Genomic DNA, 22,773 nt, shown 5'->3' with positions numbered 1-22,773 from the left:
CCCTCTCCTTCGCCGATTCTTCTCCCCCTTCCCTTTCTTTTCACCCATTTTCCCCCTCACGTCACTTCCCTGTCCCCTCCCCCAATTTTTCTTTTCTTTTCTTCTCTCTCTCTCTTTCTTTTCTCTTTCCCCCTCTCTCGGCCGAACCCCCCCCTTCTTCTCTTCTTCTTCTTCTTCTTCTTCCTCTTCTTCCTTCCTCTTGCTGGCTCTTTGCTTCACCCACCACCAACACCACCACCCCACCCCCTACTCAGTACTCACCACCACCTCTTGGCCACCGAACCACCACCACCCACTACTCATCCGACGAGCCGTCTCGCCGTTGAGCCCGACGAGCTGTCGCACTGCCCCTCGCCGCCATGAGCCACCGTCGTTGTCCCCAAACCCACCGTCACCACCTCTTGCCGCCGCTCGCTCGGCCGTCCGGGCGGCCATTGCTCCGAACCGCCACCGCCTCAGCCAGAACCGAGCTCTTGCCCCCTTGGCCATGGGTTGAGCCACGACCGCCGCCGTCTTCGCCGCGCCATCCGTGCCACCGTTGGTGCCATGAGACTCGTGTCTTCGTCGTCATCGCACTACGAAAACTTTCCTTAGGTTCTGCAACTTACTGAACTCTCATTTGCTTTACTTTCATTGTAGTTATTTGCCTTGCAAGTAATCCAAGATAGAGTCCCTGATATGAGATTTGTGGACAAGGCTACTGATGCAATTGTTCTGCACATGTAGTGGTTAAAAATGGATAAACTTCTCCCTTTTTTCTTTGTTTATTTGTCTGTCCAAACAATCCGCTTAATTTTAGAGTCAAAAATCAATATATCTTAAGTTGGTTTTGATATGAAAAGTTGACGTCTAACTGGCAGTTGTTTGGCTCTTGAACTTAACAGTAGCAGTACCTTGCTTGTCTACAGGTTGAGAGAGATTCAAAGTCATTGGTTGAACTCTTGAGACACGTAGCCTTGGTACTGAAAATTTTAAAATTAGGATCAGCTAAGTCACAATCTAATTATGTTTCCACATGGTCCGAAATGATATCTGCTTGTGCTCAAGAGCTCAAGCATGGAGCCTCAATATGGAAGCAAGCTCTAGAGAAGAATGTTTCCAGTCAAATATTATCTGAAAAAGAAGGTATGTTATAGTTACCAAGAACGATAAAAATAGTGATGACTAGAGTTTCTTGGGCCTCGAATTTGATGTGCTGTTGTTTTCACATCATTTAGGCAAGCAATATGTACTTGCCATGGGAGAAGTTTACAGAGTAGTTGGAGTTCTTGGGGCCTCAGCCATGTTATACAAACCATGGATTCTTCTTAATTATAGAGATTTCTCTGCCACATCTGCTCTTTTAGACGAATGTACTACTCTATGGTCCAGTTCAGGCCTTGAAGAAGCTCTTCAAAACATATATGATCCCTAGAGTTCCAATATGAGGACAGCGTCAAGGCTTTATTGGAGTCTATCAAGCATGTTTACACTCTCAATACAGGTGTACTCTAGAAGGCTATTTTTTCTTGTGAAGAACCTGTTTGCCGTTTGTCTATGTTAAATCCAAGAACTGTGCCAGGTATGTTAATACTAAACATCAATCTGTTTTTTATCCATCAGGGGGTTCGTTTTGGTACAAGATCACCATTATCACAGAGTTGTAACTTTAGTCATGCAAGTACTCGAACTGCTAAGGTTATCTATTGCATCTTAAGGCTGTTTTAAAAATAAAAGTTCTCAAATGGGATTCCCAAGTATTTTCCCTAGTCTTAGGTTGTCTTCTTTTATTCTCTTTTGTGGCAACATGGCATCTTTGGCTGGCTATATACGTTGAACCTTTTGCTTAGAACCTTAATTTTGCTTCTAAAATGTTGTTTGCTGTTGTTGAGCTAGGTATGAAGATAATTTTTGGGACGAGGAGCAGTATTTTCTCAAACTTGCTAATCTATGGGCAAATTTGATCAACCATCATCCTCCTGAATTGCCATCTATCAAGATTCATGGATTTGAAGGGGCAGGACTAAATCTCTCTGTTGTGAGGTCGCTTGTGCTTCGTGAAAAGGAAGATAACATATCCAAGTTTCTAGATGAAGTGAAGCTCTATTCTTTGGTTAGTTTGCTATTTGATGCAGATAAATCAATAATTAGATTATCAAATTTACTAGTCCATGAAATAATACTCATCCATTATAAAAAATTTATCGGTTCTTTTTTAAAATTATCCTATGATGATCTTTCACTTCTGTTGTAATATCTGCAAGATATTTGCGAGAGGAAAGTTTCTCAAAAGAAAGATCATTTCGGTTCGAAACCACTGCTGCAACATTGCCGAGAGATACTCATGCAGCTCCACCTGAAAGCTTTGTTACTAAAGTTGCTGAAGTTATTGGAAGCTGTAAAACAATGAGGGATATGGCTTTATTTTGGTGCAGGGTTGTTGTTGAGGTAAGGCTGAACTTTGTGAAGTGAACCGCTGGACTTTGCAAAAGAAAAATAGTTCACATTCTAGAATATTAAACGCTTATGAGTATTATAGATTGTGTTCGTGTTATATTCTCTTTGATGAATGACAAGTTTGTTTATTATTGATGCATTCATTTCCATTTTTTTCAACTAAAAATGAAACCAAAAAATAAAGAACCTGTTGGAACCTGGAACCGACCTTGGAACCTGTGACAGGGTAGGTTCCAAGTTCCAAAAAATGAGGAACCTGTATCCGATGGTAGGTTCCAGGTTCCAAGTGAAACCTGTAAGGAACCAAAAACCGCTCACCCCTACTTTCAATGCCCAATTCTTTCCAGTGTCATTTCAGGAAAAAATGAAGAGTGATTTTCTACACATATCTCAAGGCGACCCCAAGAGAATTTTGGGTGCTCCAGAGGAGCGCGAAGCTCTCGCCCACTCTAGCCAATCATCACGTGCGAAGTATAAAAAAGAAGGAAATTCATGATACTTGATGCGAGGAGATTGTCTTGGGGGATGAGAATGTCTAGATCGAGGGACACCAAATTTCTCCAAAGCATCTAAGGATAAGCTCCCCAAGATGCATCATCGACTTAGTATTATGCATGGTCACTGCGACTTTCTGTATTGTTTTTTGTTGATTGTTCTTTCATATTTGAATGAAGTTGTTCACCATCACGATGGGACTGCCAATTGGACGTGTCTTCTCTCTATAGGTCACGCAAACTGATCTTAGGAAGTACCTCAATACAGGGGTTCTTCCTCAAGAATTGTAAGGCTTTTGCCCTCTTCTTCAAGAATTGTTTGGCATTCTGTTTGTCCCAAATACATCATCCCTTGATCTGTCAGTTTACTGCTCTGATATACTTAGCAGACTTTTATTTTCTTTACAAAATTTGTGAGTATATTACTTAGTTTGCGAGATCCAAAATTTCTCCTGTCGGCTTTGCTCTTATTGATCTGAAATATTATATGGTATCCACTAGTCACAAAGCCCACAATCTTGACGGTATATACTCAAGGTTCTTCTATCGCTAATGTGGGACCTTGTTTTCCACGTAACATTCCACCAAGTTCCTGAAGGCTTGGATCTAAGACCGCTTCGAGACTATTCCAGAGAATATTTCTGGGCGAGAAAAGAGATGAATTTTTCTCTTTCTAAATTGAGCGGTTTTGCTTTCATCTGCAAAAAATCGAAATGGAAACAATTCATCTTTATCATTGAAAATCATGCTAGACGTGCAAAGTTTCCTATTTGATCAATGAAAAGTGCTTATTTGATTGTGATAGTGAGTTCTAACGAAAGAAATAGGAAGAGAACCAAAAAAGTATTCTTGGGCAAAAAGTAAGATCTGAATACGAACTTGTAAAGAAAAAAGTGTATCGGCAATCTAGGACGTTACACATGATGTACCACGTACCTAAAACTGTCGATGGTGTTAAGCATGTTTTAGTTCCTAAATCTGTCATAAATAACAGCGTTGAAAAATGGAATTCTTCTCTTGTAGGGCAAGGTCTTGGCAAGAAAGAGTATTGGATTTATTTCCGCTACGGTGAATATGCTGTGGGGACGAGGAGATTGAGAACGGAATGTTCCTTAACTTTTCCTCTTCCAGAACATTGCGCACCATCTTCTTGTGCTGAGAAAATGGAAGCCTGAACTGCAAAGTTAGGAGGTGTCTGATGGGAAAATTGTTTTCTGGGTTAAGCTACAGAGCGTTCCTCTGTATCTTCTGACATGGGAGGGTGGTCTTGAGGGCTTCTTCAAGGGTGAGAAAGGACTAAGGCAGGTCGATCCTGTATTGTATATTTTTGTTATGGTGATGGAGGTTTTCCTGAAACTTTTCAATAATGCTGCAAGTCATGGTAAATCAAAATGCCATTCAGTGCGCTAAGGTGAAACTCGCTGACGATTTGATGATCTTTTCCAAAGGGGATATGGATTCCTAGTGTTAATCCCCTTAAGACGGAGATATATATCGAGCTGGTATTAAGCGGCAGCTAGTGGATGATATACATCTCTTGATGGCTTTAAAAAGGGCCAATTGCCAGTTAGTACCTTGGCCTTCCTCTGATTTTGGGAACGTAAGTGATGACAGTGTAAGACTTTGCTGGACAAGATTACTCTTCGAATGAGTTCTTGGACAATTAGGCATCTCTCTCTCGCTGAAAGATTGCAACTCATTAAGTGAGTAGCAGCTTGGTGAATTTTTAGAGTCAAATTTTTTTGTTGCCAGAAAAGTTATCAATGTGACGGAAAGCAAGTGTAACCCTTTTGGAAGGGAGAATCTAAAAACGCTCGAGGTTCAACAGTTGCTTGGATGATGCATGTCTCCCCAGGTTTAAGGGTGGTTCAGGATTGAGGAAACTGGGGCCTTGAAATCTTGCTTGTCTATTGAAGAACTTATGGAGATTTTGTTGCAGGTTGGAGCCATTTGGGTGGCCTGGCTTAGCTGTTTCTTGCTTAAACGGCAGTCTATTTGGGCAGTGAATCCAACTGGCGAGAGCAGCTATGCTTGGAGAAAGTTTACTCGGAGCGATGTAAATTAGCATATAATATATAGTTTCATTGAAAATTAATATTTGAAAATTTGATGGAGAAACACGATGCTTAATTTTAATTTGCACAGCATTCCAAAACCCTTTTTAATTTTTTTTAAATTTAATTTAATTAATATTTATATTAAAAATAAAATTTATGGGCAAAGCGACGTATTGCTGAGTAAGCATTCCAATGAGTCACGTGGATAAGTTTTATTATTGAAATAATGCAATGTCAGATTTCCAACTACTTTCATTGGAGTTGGCACTAAAGTATCCAATTTTTATTTAAAAAAATGCCACTTAAATGTATTTTTGGAAGTTTTGGCACTAAAATGTTCACCAATGTCAAGTTTTGACACTCATGGTGTACATTTGCCCTCGTCCTCCTCTATGCAAAGCCCCTTTGATCTGCCTACAGGTAAAAAAACTAAACGTCAAGATGGTCTTCTTCTTCTGCTATGGAGACCATCTCTTGCGATTATATTTATAGAGCGGTTTTGACATTTTTATTTTTCATTTCGTTCTTTGTTCGGGTACCTGTTTTCTTCAGACATAGTGGCCATCATGGAGAGGTACAACAATGAAATGGCCGACTGTTTTATGGCTAAGGCTAAGAAGATCTGCCATGATTTTTGTGAGATGAGCTCTCATTAAGGAATAAATTTCTAAATTTCAATAAGCGAAATATCTAAGGGATTACTGTGATGGTTGACCTGGGTATGGTTGCTGTTATTGGGGACAGGTCAAGGTGGAGACGAGAGGGAGAATGGGGATGCAAGAGATGTGATCTACCGCGGGGCGCAGAAGTTGGTACCTAATGTTCTGTTGATGGGAAGCCGTGGTTACAGCCTTATCAAGAGGTACTTCAAATACTCATTTTGTTTAATTACTCAAAAACTCCCGATATCAACTCTAACGCTAGAACATTGCCTCAGTGGAAAGACATGTATTATGTAGCCGTAGATTGAGAAATGCTTGCATTGCAAGTGTGGGTGAACGGTTTTACGATAGGTAGGTTCTAAATTATTGTTGTAAGTAGCATTCGAGAACCAGGCCTAACTTTAAATGTTGTCATCATTGTTTTGGAAGAAAATATCATGTAAGCAATTTGTGGTATGGTGGTTAAGAAACTAATGGATTACATAAATTTTGGGTTTGAAACCCATCTCTAGCATATCTAACATTTCTTTATATAAAATGAAAAGAGCAAATGAAAATTGATCCAATTGCTCACCCTAGTTGAAGGTTGTCCTCACCTATACGTGGGCAATCGAAAAGTCTCTAACTGTTTGATTGACTATTTAATGATTTATTCTTGTTAGTAGAATGAGGGGAAGTAATAAGATTTAGTCTTAATTGTAAGTTTCTTTTTTTTTTGTTTTGATAGGTAGATTAGTAAAATGTGGCAAGGTGTGAGCTATCACTGTGCTCAAAATGTCGAGTGTCCTGTGTTGGTGGTGAAGAGACCCACATCCAGCAGGAATAACTAAAACTCAAATCTGTGAAGTTTGTGTTTGGGATCTTCTTTGGTTGGGTCCAAGTCCTAGGTTGCCTTTAAGCGCTTTGTCAAGTTTCATTTTATATACTCCTACCTTATCTAGTGTCCTCATTGCTTCTTACCAAGGCTTTTTGTACATGCGTATTCTTCGTGAGTTACGAATTGTGAATGAATTAATTTTTTGTTAATAAAATTTTGTTGATACTTAAATTTTGACTGATTTATTTAATTATTTATTAATTTCATAAAAAAAATTATGGATTAATTTTTAATCTTTAGAAAAATAATTTTCATTAAATTACATTGCATATAGACATTAGAGGCATTTGCATTACTAATACTAAAGAATTTTAATATTTAAAAAAAAATTAAAATTTTACTATTATAACTTTTATAATTATTTAAAAATATATATATATAGAACGGAGAGCGAGAGTTGGGCCAACACCGCGGCCACGCACGAAAAAGTGAGACCCACCTTCTTTCTTTTCCCCTCTTCTTCCACGGTTGTTGTGTTTTTCGTTGTCTGTTTGGCGAGAGCCCTCCCCTCCATATTCTCGCCCGTTTTTAGCCAAAACCGAGCGCCTTGATTTGATTCATGTTTATGTTTTTCCGGGCGCGTGGCCGTATTCCCACCACGGCCGTCATGTTTATGTTTGCGCGTGGCCGAGGGCGCCACGGCCGGGGATATCAGGTTCCGGCCTAGGAACGACGGCCTAGACGGAGGGGTTGTCTTCAGGGTGGCCGTGTTTTTCTGCTTGGTCGGCGGCCGCCATGGTGGTCGTCCGCGGAGGCTCCGCAGTTTCTTGCGGATCGGCGTAAGCGGCCCCATCATGGTTGTCATTGGAGCCTCACCGGCCAGACGAAAGCCAAGTGCTCGGGCCCGGGGCGGTTGAGGCGAAGCCTGGAGGCGTCCTTGGCCGGACGGAGACGGGCGGCGTTGCTCATCGCGGCCATCTCCGTCGCGCTGAGACTGCCGCGAGAGTGGGGGAGGAGCTGTGGTTCAGGGGATGGAATGAGTCCGAAGGATGGACCCAAGGCTTGGGGTCTTGATTTTGGTTTGGACTGAATTGGGGATTGAGCTTAAGGATAAACTTAGGTCTTTTCCGTGGGCTCAGTTTAGTTTTGGAAAGCTTGGGTTTGTTAATTTAGCTCTTGGGTCGAGCTTGTTTTATTAGAGTTGGACTTAGCTAAATGCTGGAGGAATTGGGCTTAATTCTAAAGGTTAGTCCGATTCGTTTTTAATTAATTAAAGCCTCCTAATTTGTAAAGCCCATTTCATGTCCTTGAGCCCAGCTTCGTATGACCTGCTGCAGCCCATTTTGGGACTGGGCCCGAGTCCCTATTGTCGGATACAAAATTTAAAATATTTTTAAATAAATTTTAAAAATTTTAAAATATATTTTTAAAATAAAAGAAATTTTATATATTTTCTGAAAAACTATGGAAAATCTAAAATAAAAAAATTCAAAAAAATTAGCTTTTGAGTATTTTCTCTTAAAATGTGTAAAAATCCTTAATATAAAATTTGTGTTCAAAATTGAACAAACTCTTAGAATTTCACCATAGGATTTGGATGTCCTTAAAAGGCAAATGGTAGGCCATGATTTGTGCACTTCCATTTCCATGATCACTTGATTGCACACTGTTAAAATGTTGATTATTGTTTGCCTTTAGTCTAGTTAGGGATGACAAGATAACATGACAATGATCAATGAATGCCAAAAAATGATAAAAATATAGCAAAATAAAGTTTATGATCATGTCAAGTGAAGAATCATACCTATACATCATCGTTAGCATCAGTAGAGTCAGCACTCTCACCCATTTTAATTTCAAAATCAAAGCGACCTCCAGAATCATCATCTTCATCCTCAATTTGAAAAAAAGATGTGCACTTCCTTTTCCCCTGTCATAGATTTGTACAGTTTAAACCATCCAAATAAATAAGATTAGGAATTTTTAAAGAATAGGTATAGAAGGCTTACATCTAAATCTACTAGATCATTGAAAAATATGAGTTATAACAGATCTAGGTTACCTCTTCATCTCATTTCTTCTCAGCCTTGTCAAACGCTGCCTTCTCAGCTTGCAAAGAAAAAATAAAGCCCATGAATAGTCTATACTCTTACCAAATTCAAAAGTAAAACTTACAGGAGCAAAACCACATGCATCCTTGTTCTTGCTCGATGTTTCTTCAGGTGGCATACTCAGGATCATCACAGACCAAGGCATTATTGAATAAGGTTCCAGATTTGACTTGACAAATCAAGCGTAGAGTAAACAGAATTTTGAGTTCCTGGAACATTGTTATCAAATAAAACTGGATCGGTTACAGAAAAATTACTTGCCACAGTTCATTCCAACATACTTTAAGATGGGGAAGCCATAGAGCTTTGGGTCATCTTTGAAGTCTATAAAAAATGCAAAGGATAGACTTCAAAGAACTTTCAAATAACAGCAAACAGTAGCAGCAAACAAAGAAAAGAATAACATTGATGTACATTTAAGCTTAAGAAAAGAACTAGTGATTAAGGCTCCCTTCGTTTCGCGGAAAATGTGGCGTTTCTAGAAAATATTTTCTAAGAAGTCATTTTTCAGGAAAATGTATTTATTTTTCGATGTTCGGATGGAACTTGAAAATGAAGTGAAAAATATTTTTTGCTATTCGGTAAGGAAAATCTTTTTCTCCATATACTCTTTTTCATTTATTTTTTTTAAAATTTTTTAAAAATTAAATTTTAATTATTTTTAATTTTTAAAATCTATTATTAATTTTTTCATTTTTTTCATTTCTTTTTATTTGTTTTTCATCTCCTTCTTTCTTGGTTGATCATCGGCCACAGCGATGGCCCGTGACGGCCACTAATGAGCCTCGAGCTCATCGACGAGCATGAGGCTTGCCGCTCCCAGTTGGCGGCGCAAGCATCGAGCTCGAGGCTCAGCTAGATTGACAACACGAGCTTGAAATCGACGAGCTTGAGATTCGCCTAGCAACAGCCGACGACTAGCCCATAAAGAAGAAAATGGGAAACAAAGAAAAGAAATAGAAAAAAAAAAATAAAAATAAAAATAATTCAAATTTTAAAAAAGAAAAAAAAAATTAAAAAATAATTCGAATAAAAAAAAAAGAAGAAGAAGAAGAAAGGGGAGGAGGAAGTGAGGATTTGTAAATGTGTGAGATAAGATAAATCAAGTGAGAAAATTTTTCCACTTTTCAAAAGTGAAAACATTTTCTCATGATTTAGAAGACTTTTTTCCTTTCATGGAAAACATTTTCCCCAAGAAATTATTTTCCGTGAAAAATGAAAAAATTAAATCGTTTTTTTAGAAATTATTTTTCACGAAACGAACGGAGCCTAAGACTTTGGGTTGTCCATTATTGGTGCCTTCCACTTTTCCCTGTAGTTGGGATTCTTAATTTTCTGTAAATATGCATGATCAAGAGAATCCCTTAATGCAGTCAGAACTTAGACTCACAAGTTGCATACCTTTGACTTCCATGGACCCTTTTTACTCAAGGTTGGCAATGGTCGGGGTAGTCCACTCACCATTCACCTCATTGGCCCAGTCTTTGGGCTGAAATCATAATCTTGACTAGTAACTAAATATTGTACATCAACCTCATGAAAAGCATGGTAGATAATTAGCTTCATCTCAGAATCATCGTTTAGCAGGTTTACCTTATTGGCATTGGGATTTGGTGTCCTTTTTGGGATGTCATCGTAACCCTGCTGTCACATCTACAATATCCTTTAAAAGATTTACAGGGAATACTGCATTTAAGAAATCCAACAAATAGAAAACAAAATGATCATATAATCTTCTGGCGTGTGAAACCTATATGAGTGTTGCCACCAAACTCTTTCTAATCAACCTCCCTACTGAGTAGCTTTATGTGCCTCCCACCAGAGTCACGTTTTTGCTCATGTATCACGGAGAATTGGAAGACTAAAGTCTTTGTCCTTGTTGCTGAATTCAGGGCACTGAGTTGATATAGCATAGAATGTATAGTCTTCACTTTTTTAAATACCTGTAAATGCAAGGGGGGATTATGGCTACAGAATTTGTCATCAGTCACTCCAATTTAAGGAAACTTTCCATCTTCAATAGGTAATTGACTCAACTTACAATGCTGAATTTGCCAGATGAAAAATTCTTAGGTTAAATCTAAGCTTCTCTTGGGAAGCTCATCCAAATCTCCTTTTGGAATCTTAGCTTGGGAGAGTTTGTGTCTAATCATGGGCCTTAGGTCTATCATTTAGGTAATACCCTAAACTTATTCCCACTCCCTGAGGGTAGGTCGCAACAATAGTTTACAATGATGACAAGCTCACGACGATAGTGATGCGACGGCGACGAGAACATAACCCTCACAGCTCGAACGATGGCACCACAGCGCGGCTTGACAAAGCTTGGGCTCATGACGAAGCTTGGGGAGGGCAGCTTGCGATGGTGGTCTAGCGGCTTGAGAGAGGAGTGGTCGGCCAACTAGTGGGGAGGAGGAAGAGAGAGAGAGACTTGGATATTTCTTCCCAAAAATCCTCTTCATCATTCAATCTCACCCAACCTCTCCTAAAATCCTCACCGCTATGCATCTTTTCCCTTTCATTTTTATTTTCTTAGATACCAACTATTCTAGAAGGGGCATTATAGTCTTTTCACAAACTTTAACAAAAATTCCAACTTTGCCCTTAGGTCCAATTACTTGAAATGGGTTTAGATGGGCTTGGTGGGCTTGGCTTGGGCCCACTTGGCCGAATCTAATGGCATAAGGCCCATTAGGCCTTCACTTGGCTCGGCTCTCTTTTCCACCTTCTAATTCTCGATCTATTGAACCTTGTCCGAAAATTTGAAACTTACTAATAAATTGACCAATAGATGAGGTGAAGTTCAATAAGTTAATTTTTGAAATCCTCAAAAGTTTAATACCGAAGTCGAATTAAATTTCATGGTTAAAATTGATCAAATGTGACTTTAATACAACCTAAACTACCAAGTGGCTTTTAGGGGTTTTTTGCGTGTTTAACCTATGGTTGATAATTTTTTATCCACGTTTGTGTCTCTTCAAATTATGAATAACCCTTGGTTGTCATGTCAAAACCTTAGTTTCTCAATCATTTTTGTTTTTGTTTAAAAATTTATAGTGCGTATGTTTTGTGAAAAACTCATTGATATAGCAAAATACTTTCCAGTAAAACATTTTTTTAGGAATGCGGTTAATTTTCCTTTATTTGGTAGTATATGATTGAAAATATATTCTAATATTTGGATAATATTGCAATTTTTTTTGGTAAGTATATTATTGCAAAATGTTTTCATCTCATAATTTTATTTTAGGCAAAAAAAAATAGGATTTTTAATTTTTTCATTTTTTATGTTTAATTTGTTTTTATTTTATTTTTATTGTTCAATAAATTCAAAATTTTAATTACTTTTTCTTTTTCTTTTTCTTTTCTTTCCTCTTCTTTTCTCCCTTCTTCCGCTGCTACCCGCCAACAATAGCCACAAGCAAGCTCTACCTCGCTAAGATTGAGCAAGCCCGCAAGCTTGCTGGCCATAGGCGAGCCCGAGCTTGCTTAGTGAGCCACAAGCTCACTAGCCTCGACGAAGCTCGGGCTGGCGAGTTCGAATCACCTAGATTGGTTGAGCCTCAAGCTCATCGGGCTGTTGGTAGTTGCGGAGGCACTTGGTCAATGGAGGAAGAAGGGGGAAGAAGGAGAAAGGAAAAGAAAGAAAAGAAAAAAAAAAGAAATAAAAAAAGAAAAGAAATAATAACAAAAAATTCAATTTTTTTTAAATTATTAAAAATTTTTTTTTTGGAAAATGTTTTCGTTTTCCCTTTCTTTTAAAGGGAAATTGTTTTCCTTAATTTAAGTTTTAGTAAGAAAACATTTTCCGTTTCCATTTTCTAAGCAAACCAAGTGCCTTGAGAATGAGGAAAATGTTTTCTAGAAAAGGTTTTTTGTAAAACAAACACACCATTAGATAATTGATTGAATTTATAATGAGACAAATTTCTTTTCTTGTAACTTGGGCTTGTCAAGTTAAATTGGTGCATCAGCCAAAAAAAAAAAAAAAGTTAAATTGGGGCAAATTGATTATTTAAAAGATCTAGTGATGTCAATATTGATGAGACAATGTGGTTGAAGTCATAAGCACTCAAAATATTCATAGATATTCCTAAAAAAATTTCGAAGATGATTGGAGTTAATTGACTACTAATGTGCAAATTTTTTTTTCCCTTTTTGTTAAGCCTTAGCACACATTTTGTCGGGTATAGAAAGTGGAAGGCCTACGGGAAGGAATGACATCGAGAGAAAGAGAGAAGGCCCAACCAAAGATGATACGGCCCACATGGTGAACCTCAAGCTAAAAGCGTAGTTCGGCCAGGCCCTGCGGGGCCAATCGAGTGCGCGACCCACAAAGACTCCTCAAAACCCTACCCGGGAGGACGCAAGGGTGATATAAAAGATAAGGATGATAACCTAAGTGGTGCAAGTCCCTTGTTCTTTCCTCTTCGGCTCTCTACCCTGAGTACCCAGGACGCCAGAGAGTTTACTAGATTAAGAGCCCAAACTCAGATCCAAGCACACCCAAAGCAAAGCTTGGCTGAGAGGAAGAAAGGATTTGGCATCCGTGGTGTTTGCAGATCCTGCGATGGAGGAAGGGACGAGTTCAAAAAAATCATCCGGACCTTCGTACGATGTATTTCTAAGTTTCCGAGGAGCGGACACCCGTCATGGATTCACCGATTTTCTTTATCATGACATGGTTAGGGCCGGGATCGAGGTCTTCAAGGACAGTGAATCCCTCCATGTCGGTGAAAAAATTGGTGGTGCACTTCTACAAGCAATTGTGAATTCCAAGATCTACGTTTCCATATTCTCCACGAATTATGCTTCAAGTCATTGGTGCCTTCGAGAAGCTCAAATACATGGTTGAGTGCACCTCAAAATCGAATGGGAACAAAGAGATTTTGCCCATTTTCTTGGATGTGGAACCAGATGATGTCAAGTTGAAAACAAATTTGTATAGAAAAACTCTTTCAAAGTGCCAAAAGAGTGAAGCAAAGTCATGGGAAAAGGCTCTTATTGAGGTGGGCAAGATAAAGGGATGGAACTTGAACAAAGATGAAAGGTAAATGTCTTCAACTTTTCTAATTGTCATCTGTAGATTTCCTTTTCTTCCCTATTCAGTATAATTTTGGTATTGCTGGTGAAAACCTAGTTTATTCATCTTGGGTAGTGGCCAATAGCGGCTGGCACCGACGCGGTGGTGGCACACCCTACTCATCCCGATTCTCTTTCTCCTCACTTTCTGTCCGACACAGTAGCTTTTTACAATATAAAAGTCATCCTTAACACGGTTGTTACGTTATGGCAGCCAAGTAGATTTGATCCAATCGGTAATTGAAGCTGTTTTGGATAAGCTGAATGACATATATAAAAATGTGACTGAGCATCTAGTTGGGGTTGATGATCGTGTAGAAGCTATAATCAAGATTTTGGATGTGGAATCTGATAGTGTGAAATTCCTTGCAATCCATGGAATGGGCGGTGTCGGCAAAACAACACTAGCCAAAGTCATCTTCAACCAATTGTCTTCTCGGTTCCAAGGCTGCAATTTCCTTTCGGATGTTCGAGAGTCATCAGAACAACATGGCCTGGTACATTTGCAAAAGCAATTGTTATCCGAGTTCCATGATTCTCGTTTTGTGGATAAAATTAAAGAAGTTGATGATGGAATCAACATGATTAAGAGGGTACTTCATAATAAAAAAATTTCTCATTGTTCTTGACGATGTGCATGAAAAAAGCAACTGAAAAATTTGGCAAAAAACATAAATTGGTTTGGTTCTAGTAGTAGGATTATTATTACCACTAGATACAAAAGTGTCCTAATGATTGACGGAGAAGCAACAGGTGAAGGTCCTATAAAGTCTGCAAATGTTTTGACTTATGAAGTATAGGAAATGGAATTTCATCATGCTCTTAAGCTTTTTAGTAAGCATGCCTTCAGGAGAGACTCTCCGCCCAATGATTATGTCTCCCTTTCAAAAAAAGTTGTCTCCACTTTGGGAAAAAGCTTCCTTTAGCTCTTGAAGTCATAGGTTGATCCCTTTTTGGTAGATCCAAAGAATTTTGGGTAGACACTCTAAAGAAGCTAGGAAAAGCTCCTCCTGTAGAAGTCCAAAAAACATTGAGAATAACTTATGAAAGGTTAGATGATGATCAAAGGCAAGTATTTTTGGATACAGCTTGTTTTTTTGTTAATGATAATAAAACCTATCATTGCTACATGTGGAATGACTGTGATTACTGCCCACATAATGCCATTGAAGTCCTTTGTCTCATGTCCTTGATAAAAATCAAAGATGACAATACCTTTTGGATGCATGACCAAGTGCGAGACCTCGGAAGGGCAATTGTTCGTGAAGAGAATTTCAAAGAACCTCACAAGCGTAGCCGAGTGTGGAATCATCAGGAAGCCCTGGGCATTCTGGAGCATAAAGAGGTATAGTAAGGGAATAACAACTTATTTTCCTATGAATTGTTGTAGACTATTCTTGAAAAAGGAAAAATTCATCCCTATTAGCGCTTGAAATTGTTTGCTTTTGACCTTCACATGTGATTTCTTGGTGTTTCCGTCGTTAGGGAAGCAAGAAGATAGAAGCACTGTCACTAGGATCTCGTAGAGAGATCATATCACCTGATGAAGTTGCTAATTTACGACAACTGAGGTTCTTGAAAGGGAATGAGATGTTCCTTGTTAGAGACTTCAATAATCTTCTCTCCAATTTAAAATGGCTTTCTTGGAGATGGTGCCCATCTGAGTTTGTGGCAACAAACTTTCATTTGATCAATTTAATCATTCTTGACCTTTCACATGGCTATGTATCTAAGGAATGGATTGGCTAGAAGCAAATCAGAGTATGATACGAGTCTCACTCCTTGTATACATGTATCATTTCTTGTCTTTCTCGTTTTTTTTGCCTACATATTGTTTCTTAATATATATATTTTTTGCAAGTGGCAATTAAACTAAAAGTACTAGATCTTAGCAATTGCAAGGACTTAAGGAGAACGCCTGATTTATCTACATTGGTGTCCTTGGAGAGATTGATTCTTGAAGATTGTTGCAATTTAATTGAAATTGACCCTTCATTGGAAAATTAAAGCTCCTCACTGCTTTAAACTTGAATGGATGTCACGCTCTTGAAGAGTTGCCTAACGAAATAGGATGTCTAGATGCTTTGATGGAGATTCTCATACCTCGTCCGTGGAATGCATTCAAACTTCCGGTGACGATTGGTAATTTGAAGTCATTGTTGACCCTTGATGTTCAAACAGTATTTGCATAGAGACGATTGGTAATTTGAAGTCATTGTTGACCCTTGATGTATCACATAGCAGTATTTGCATGCTGCCAGGCTCGATTGGAGGGTTGGTGAAACTTAGACGGTTGAATTTATTTAAGTGTTTAAACATAAAATTTCTTCCAAACTCGGTTGGGCAATTACAATCATTAGTCGAGTTGGATTTGTTATCAACAAGTTTGGAACACCTACCTGATTCAATTGGGCAATTGCAATCATTAGTCAAGTTGGATTTTTCATCAACAAGTTTGGGACACCTACCTGATTCAATTGGGCAATTACAATCATTAGTCAAGTTGGATTTGTCATCAACAAGTTTGCTACACCTACCTGATTCAATCAGGCAATTAAAATCATTAGTCAAGTTAGATTTGTCATCAACAAGTTTGCAACACCTACCTAATTCAATTGGGCAATTACAATCATTAGTCGAGTTGGATTTGTCATCAACAAGGTTGACACACCTACCTGATTTAATCGGCAATCTAAAGCAATTGATAGTACTTAGGATGAGCCACATAATTTGGATAAAAAAATTACCAAGAGCGATTGGGCTGGTGGAGAAGCTTGAAGAGTTAGACGCTAGTAGATGTCACCACTTGAGACACAAAATCCCTGAAGAAATTGGAAGGTTGTCTCGTTTAAGGATCTTAGACTTGTCGTTCACATGTATATATAAATTACCCACCACTGTGCATTGCCTCTCTAATCTCCAAATACTTAATCTAGAATCATGTTCTATGCTTAAACAGTTGCCGAAGCTTCCCCCAAGTTTGAGTTGTCTAAGGTGGGCCTTAGATGCTCTCAAGTTCTGCGGAAACAGGACGTATGTGCTGGAGTGGGACTCTGCTTATCGCTCTAGCAGCTTTTTCCTAAATCAGCCATTCTTGCCCAAGCTCCTGTCTTCTAGTTTAAGAGAGTTGGAAGTTGGAAATCTGTCAATTAAACCATGGACGAATTATTGCTATTTGAGCAACTTGTCAACCTTGCGATTACAAAGTTGTTTGATGTTAGAGTTCCTTGATATGATCCCTGAGGAGGTCGAGCGCTCCACTTTGTGGGAGCTAGAAAATAGAATGCAATTAAAAAAAAGCGATGGGAATCGCATCTGTTAAAAATGGAAATGGAAAGATTGAGAGATTTAATGATATCCGGATCGTTTCTGTTGAAAACAAAAAAATTGAGACATTTAGAGATGCGTATGTGCAATTTCTTCCCAAGAGCACTTCATCTATCGCACATGAAGATTCTGGAAGAGGTAAATCTGTTCGGATGCTCCTTGTTAGTCGAGATTTGGGGCCTTGAAGAATTGGGATCCCTTTGCTTCCTATCGATTGTGTCTTGCAGTTCCATGGAAAGGATGTCAAACCTATCGAACTTGAGAAAGCTAAGGAACCTTAGAGTAGGAGAATGTCCAAAGCTAAGAAGCGTAGAAGGTCTAAATCACTTGGAATCTTTACAGAAGTTGTGGATTCATGATTGCCGCTCGTTGGAGAGTTTGGCTGACACCTCAAATTTACGTTTAGAATGTTCCAAAATCGAACATTGCGAGCGGTTGCCCAGCCGTAACAGTTACTGTAGATGTCATGACAACGGAGATTTAGTGTTTACTAAACCTGACCATGCTAATTATTTTTGAGCTGGTTACACTGAGCCTAACCTGACGAAAGTCCGGTGAGTATGATGTGAACACCGGTATATTATTGTGTCTGTAAGGAAGTCAGATCAAGTCTTTATTGTTGGGCTTATCGTGTTCCTTTTGTTTTTGGTTTTTTTTTTCTTCTCTGAATTAGAATTCAGATGGTCTGAAGAAGGTTTTCCCATGACAATATTGGTAACAAGTACGACCCATTAAGATTGAAAGCCAATTCGAAGATGAGATGATGTAGAGAGAAGTACGTTGAGAAGATTGGCCCAATGACCTCGACCAAGAAGGACCAGAATTCAGTGAATTTCACCCCCATTCTCTTTTTTCTATCGTAAGTAGATATGAATTTTACGTGTCGTAACCATATTCTCGTCATTGGGTGGATACGACTTTGTTATATCCATGGAGTTTCCGTCCAGCATGCTCGTAGCATCTGCATTTCTCAAACTTTCCATTTCCTGGTAATCAGTCTCGGCTCTGTTTTCTTCTTAATTTGGATATGAAGCAGAGGCCCAGGGCTCTAGCTCCAGCCTGTGTGAAAATCGGCTGCCATTGAGGCTCTATTAATTATCTGAACTTGCTGTGCTGCCTTTGTGGTAATCAGGATGTGAATCGTTGCTTTACTTTTGCATCTAAGCTCCTCTGCTGAATATCACATCTTTGATGAAAATTCCTGAACGGAGAATTTCCTTCAGTACTGAATTGTTGATCAAATTTGGTCATATAGGCCTATTTTGAAGAAAGTGAGCTAGATCCATATGTGTTCGATTATGTAATGCTGGCCGAGAACCTCATGTATAAAATTGAATCGATCCCAATGTGTTTTTCACTGAATTCATATGAAACCAAAGTGATTCCTATACTTGTATGCTTATTTCTGAACTTAACCAGTTGAGTTGTGCTTGAATTGACTCCCATGTTCTGTAAAATTTGCCGAAGCCCCATACTGATCATGTCCATTCTATTGCGAAACTTGAAGTTTCTGAATTTGCTTAATTTCATTTTGGCGTCTTTTGATTCTTGTCAATGTGTTTATAGGGAAGTGTCATAGTTCTCTGTGTAAATGGCATATATGTGACTGAACCGAATTGTTTAATGCATTGCATCAGCATTACTGATATGCTCATTATATGCACACGTACCGATATGTCGATGCTAGGCTGAGGGTTCCCTATGATAGTTTGGATTTGCTTTTGATTGGTTCTATGTTATTTCGCTTACCTGAGAGCATTCTCCTACTCAATTCACTGAACTTATCACATCTGTTTGCATTATAAGATAGGCACATTTTGTGTGTTTCGAACTTACATTGTATGATTTTGATTCACGTTTTAATGGCTCCAGTTTTGCCGTAAATGCATTTGGACTTATTTGAGTGTGCCCGATCTTGCTTTCCTTATGCCCTAGTGGGGAACTTCTCAATTTGACATCAATTTGTTCTTCCCTCATTTACTTTATAATCTTAATTAGTCACGTTGATACACAATGACTATCACTATTTGTGTTAACTCAATTTATATCTCGTGATACCTTACTATTCATTGCTCGGCCATGGTATGAGTGGGAAGTAGATATTCTGACCTACAGAACTTTCGAGCCAAAACTGGGTATATACATGTGCATTGTCTGGTATATTATATGTTCAAAATTACTTATAATTGAACATTTTCAGCAATGAACACTATTTCAAGCATGATTTCTTATTCTAGGATCAGTAGATTTTAGATTTTTATCTTGATTAATCTTAGATATCTTTTGATCTAGTGTTGCATTTCTGAAGACTGTCTAGTTGAAGATCCGCAGTGCACAAATTTTGAATAAATGGTTGCATTTGCAAATTTGAAATGGCTTGTTATATATCCAGTACGAGAATTTTATTTACATATAAATATTATGGCAAGCTGGACGTACAGGGTTATTTTAGTGACTTGGGTCTGGGAAATCTGTAATATGTTTGGGACGAGTTTGGGATGACTGTCCTTGTCGCAAACCTATCCCACTTGCTTATATATGTTAGGAGATAACAGTTAATCAAGAAATTTTTAAGTTAACATGTCACTAGCCCCTTGAATTTAAAAAGATAAAAGAGTGATTAAACACTATCAAAATCTAAAGTCGGTTCAATTTACTGAAAATGAAGGAATGCAGTCTCTTCCACCCGTGGCTTGTGCTTGGGGACGTGGATAAGATGAGGAAAGAAGGGTATGCGGAAAGGATTGGCAGAGTTTCATTGGTTTGAGAGAAGCAGGGAAAATGAAGGTCCATTTTTATTGGGACGAAAATAAAATTATGAAAGTCTTCAAAATTGTCCTAGCCCGAATCAGCACGAAAATTTTTAACCCGATTAGACCAGAACGGATTGTCGACCTTTATTATGTATATTTCAGGTAGGCCAGGCTTTCTGGCTTCGTGCTATGTAGCCCAAAATGGCCTTGCACGCACGATTTTTCTATTTTCATACTTTATTGATTTATATTTGTAGTAATTCACTTATTTCTTTAATCATAAATGAGAAAAATGAAATTTTACGGGTGAAAAAATTAATTTATTGCACTATTGAAAATAGGGAAAATTATTAACAAATTTTAAAAATAAAAGATACTACACAGGTGAACAAATTTCTAGCATTTTTTTTTTTTTTAAGTTGGCTACCTTCCAACCCTTTCAACCCTAGCTCAGTCCTAATTCCAAAAGACCAAAATAATAATGGACGGGCTAGATAATCCATTTCAGGTTCGGTTATTTTTTATTATTATTATTTTTTTTTCGGGGTTCGGAAATTCCAAACTCGAAAGTTTGGACTAGGCCGAGAAATACACTCCTACTGCCACATTTTTTGTTTTTGGTCAGAGGAGAATAGTTAATAATTTGCTCATATTTGCCACACAATCTTTTTTTTTTTTTAATGTGATATTTCCATTTTTTCAATTTTTCTTTTAATGAACAATAACGTCTTTTTTTCACATCTACAGTTTTTCACCTTCACTTTTCCACTCCTTTCAAACAAAAAAATAGTCGATCTCTTAATTTCTTCACCTTCGTTTTTCAGACCTTTCCAAATGACTATTTTTTCCACCTCATTTTCCTTCGCCTATATTTTCAACCTCTTCATTTTCTTCACCTCCCAAAAAATATATCCAAACATAGTGATAGTTCATTTGATTTAGGTTCAGTTTTTCCAAACGGAATTACCTTGACTTTGGGGATGACGTAAGCGAAGATAGAGTGGTCCCGTCTACACTCGGTGACCATGTACCGTTTTCTACCCAAATGAATCATTAGTTTTGCATATGCGCTTATCAAACACCCATAAAAATATCTCTCTTCCTCTCCACTTGAACTTGAACTTGCACAATGAGCTCCGGCCAGTCACCCACTAGATATGATCAAGCGTAGTTGCGGCTTCGAGCTTGACGCCTCTATGGTCATGGGTGTCGGTGGTGTTGGTTGAGGCAGTGGCAGCGCCCATCGAGGACATGGATGGTGATGTTGATTGGCAAGTATGGTTGAGAGATAGAGAAAGAAAGAGAAATGATTTCGTAGAGGAGTGTGGTAGTTGTATCTTATGATAATGACACATGATGTAACAAGCCAATGAAAATTGAGTATTGACAACATTTAAGTAGCAAATATTGCACAAGCAATATGGATTGACCACTTATACTACATCAATCTCAATACATAAAATATATTTCCGTAATAGAGAGGTAGTTTGATCTTTTAATTATGGATTATAGTCTGAAGATGATCTCGGTCAAAATTTGAACCAAAACACACGCCATTTTAATTCAGGAATTTTCACAAATATTTGGTTCGTAGGCATCTGGGCTACACATTTTAGAACCAAGTCGTTGCTGATTGGAGTCATTCAAGCCACCTGGGTTGCTAGAGGAAGAGGGCGTGATGAAGAACGAATATGAAGAAGTGTGACCTCAGAGACTCCGTTCAAGATATGGCATCTCAAGAGAGAGAGATAGAGTCGGTCGTCATCCGGTGATAGACGATTGGTGGTGATACTGCGGCAGTCGGAGGCGGCAATTGGCAGCGGCGGAGAAGAACCAGTTTTTGGACCAAGGCTTTCAAGGATCTTGGCAGGCTGCTTTCAAGGATCTTGGCAGGCTTCTTGGACTGATGGGCTCTCCACGGTCAGGGGAATGGACTGGAATTGATGAGTTCGGTGGATTTGGGCCAAGACTGGGCTCAGTACTGCTTCCATGGGCCGTACAAGATGGGCCGAAACCGAATTATTTTAATATAATGTCACTAATTACTTTAGTGAGACACGTCTTCCCCGTCTTCCCCGGATTGTCATGAGAAGCATCTCGTAATTCTCGCCTCGTTTTACTTTACTCAGCACGTTATCATGTTTTTGTCAAAAAGCAACAAACCCAAAATAAATAAATAAAAAGTTGAGAGGCCAGCCCATCAACCGACCTCGGTAATGGAAAGCATGCGGCTTTGAATTTGTTGGGAAAAAGAAAAGAATATTTGTGAGAAGGCCCAAATAATTTTCTGCTACTAATTCTGTGAAAATTAAATAAGATATTAAATGAAAGCAGTAAAGATGAATAATAAATAACACCAGAATTTTAACGTGAAAAACCCTCTAAGGTGACGGGACCGTAATTCACTTCAAACTTTCACTATGATAAATAATGGGATACAACTTCACCCAAAGGTGGATCTCTCGCTGTCTTCAATTTGTGAATTTGAATCTCTCACAAACTGGATAACTCTCAAAGAAAAACTCTCTTTATTGGAAGAAGAAAATTGTTTTTTCCGCTATGCTGCTATGATCTTCTTGCTTTTTTGTAAGCTATTCTCCGTTGAGGAGGACTCCTATTTATAGGAGCAAATGCAATCCCAATTGGAATTGTACGATATAAAAAATCACGTAGATATATCTCCTAATCTCTTGTGATTTTGTAGATCTGGGAATATCACTTTGATTTCTTTCCCAATCTCCCTTGATTTTCTAGATGTAGAAAACCACGTTGATTTATCTCCCCATCTCTTTTGATATTATTTTCTTTTTCTTTTACACACCCACTACTATACATATTCTACTACAGATATACATAATTGCATTGGCCTCTCCAATTGGGAGTGACCTACTCAACAAAATTCCTGTCTCCTAATTTTAAAAATTCGAGATGTTTGACATTGAATCAAAACCTCATTTCTCACCCTAAGAATTAAAAAACAGAGAAGGATTGCCTTGATCCGGTTAATTTATTGCCTTTTTGTCCCTCTAGGTAG

The 22,773-nt window shown here is 38.4% G+C and overlaps 1 protein-coding gene and 1 long non-coding RNA gene across 2 annotated transcripts; both read left to right on the top strand.

The window, feature by feature from the left end:
* Positions 1-243: 243 nt before the first annotated feature.
* Positions 244-2,297, top strand: LOC120290427. The gene is made up of 4 exons (XR_005548420.1): positions 244-594; positions 909-1,125; positions 1,218-1,561; positions 1,876-2,297. It is a non-coding gene; the product is annotated as an uncharacterized LOC120290427 (long non-coding RNA).
* A 10,678-nt stretch (positions 2,298-12,975) lies between these two features.
* Positions 12,976-15,036, top strand: LOC104428257 (disease resistance protein RPV1-like). Its single transcript, XM_039306672.1, has 3 exons — positions 12,976-13,195; positions 13,267-13,627; positions 13,874-15,036. Exons 2-3 carry the CDS (start codon positions 13,386-13,388, stop codon positions 14,286-14,288), a joined length of 657 nt encoding a protein of 218 aa, XP_039162606.1. The 5' UTR covers positions 12,976-13,195; positions 13,267-13,385; the 3' UTR covers positions 14,289-15,036.
* The last annotated feature ends 7,737 nt before the right edge of the window (positions 15,037-22,773 follow it).

Source organism: Eucalyptus grandis, chromosome 2 (assembly GCF_016545825.1).
Source record: "Eucalyptus grandis isolate ANBG69807.140 chromosome 2, ASM1654582v1, whole genome shotgun sequence".
In the NCBI taxonomy this organism is placed as follows: Eukaryota; Viridiplantae; Streptophyta; class Magnoliopsida; order Myrtales; family Myrtaceae; genus Eucalyptus; species Eucalyptus grandis.
This window is presented reverse-complemented; position numbering and strand designations above follow the sequence as displayed.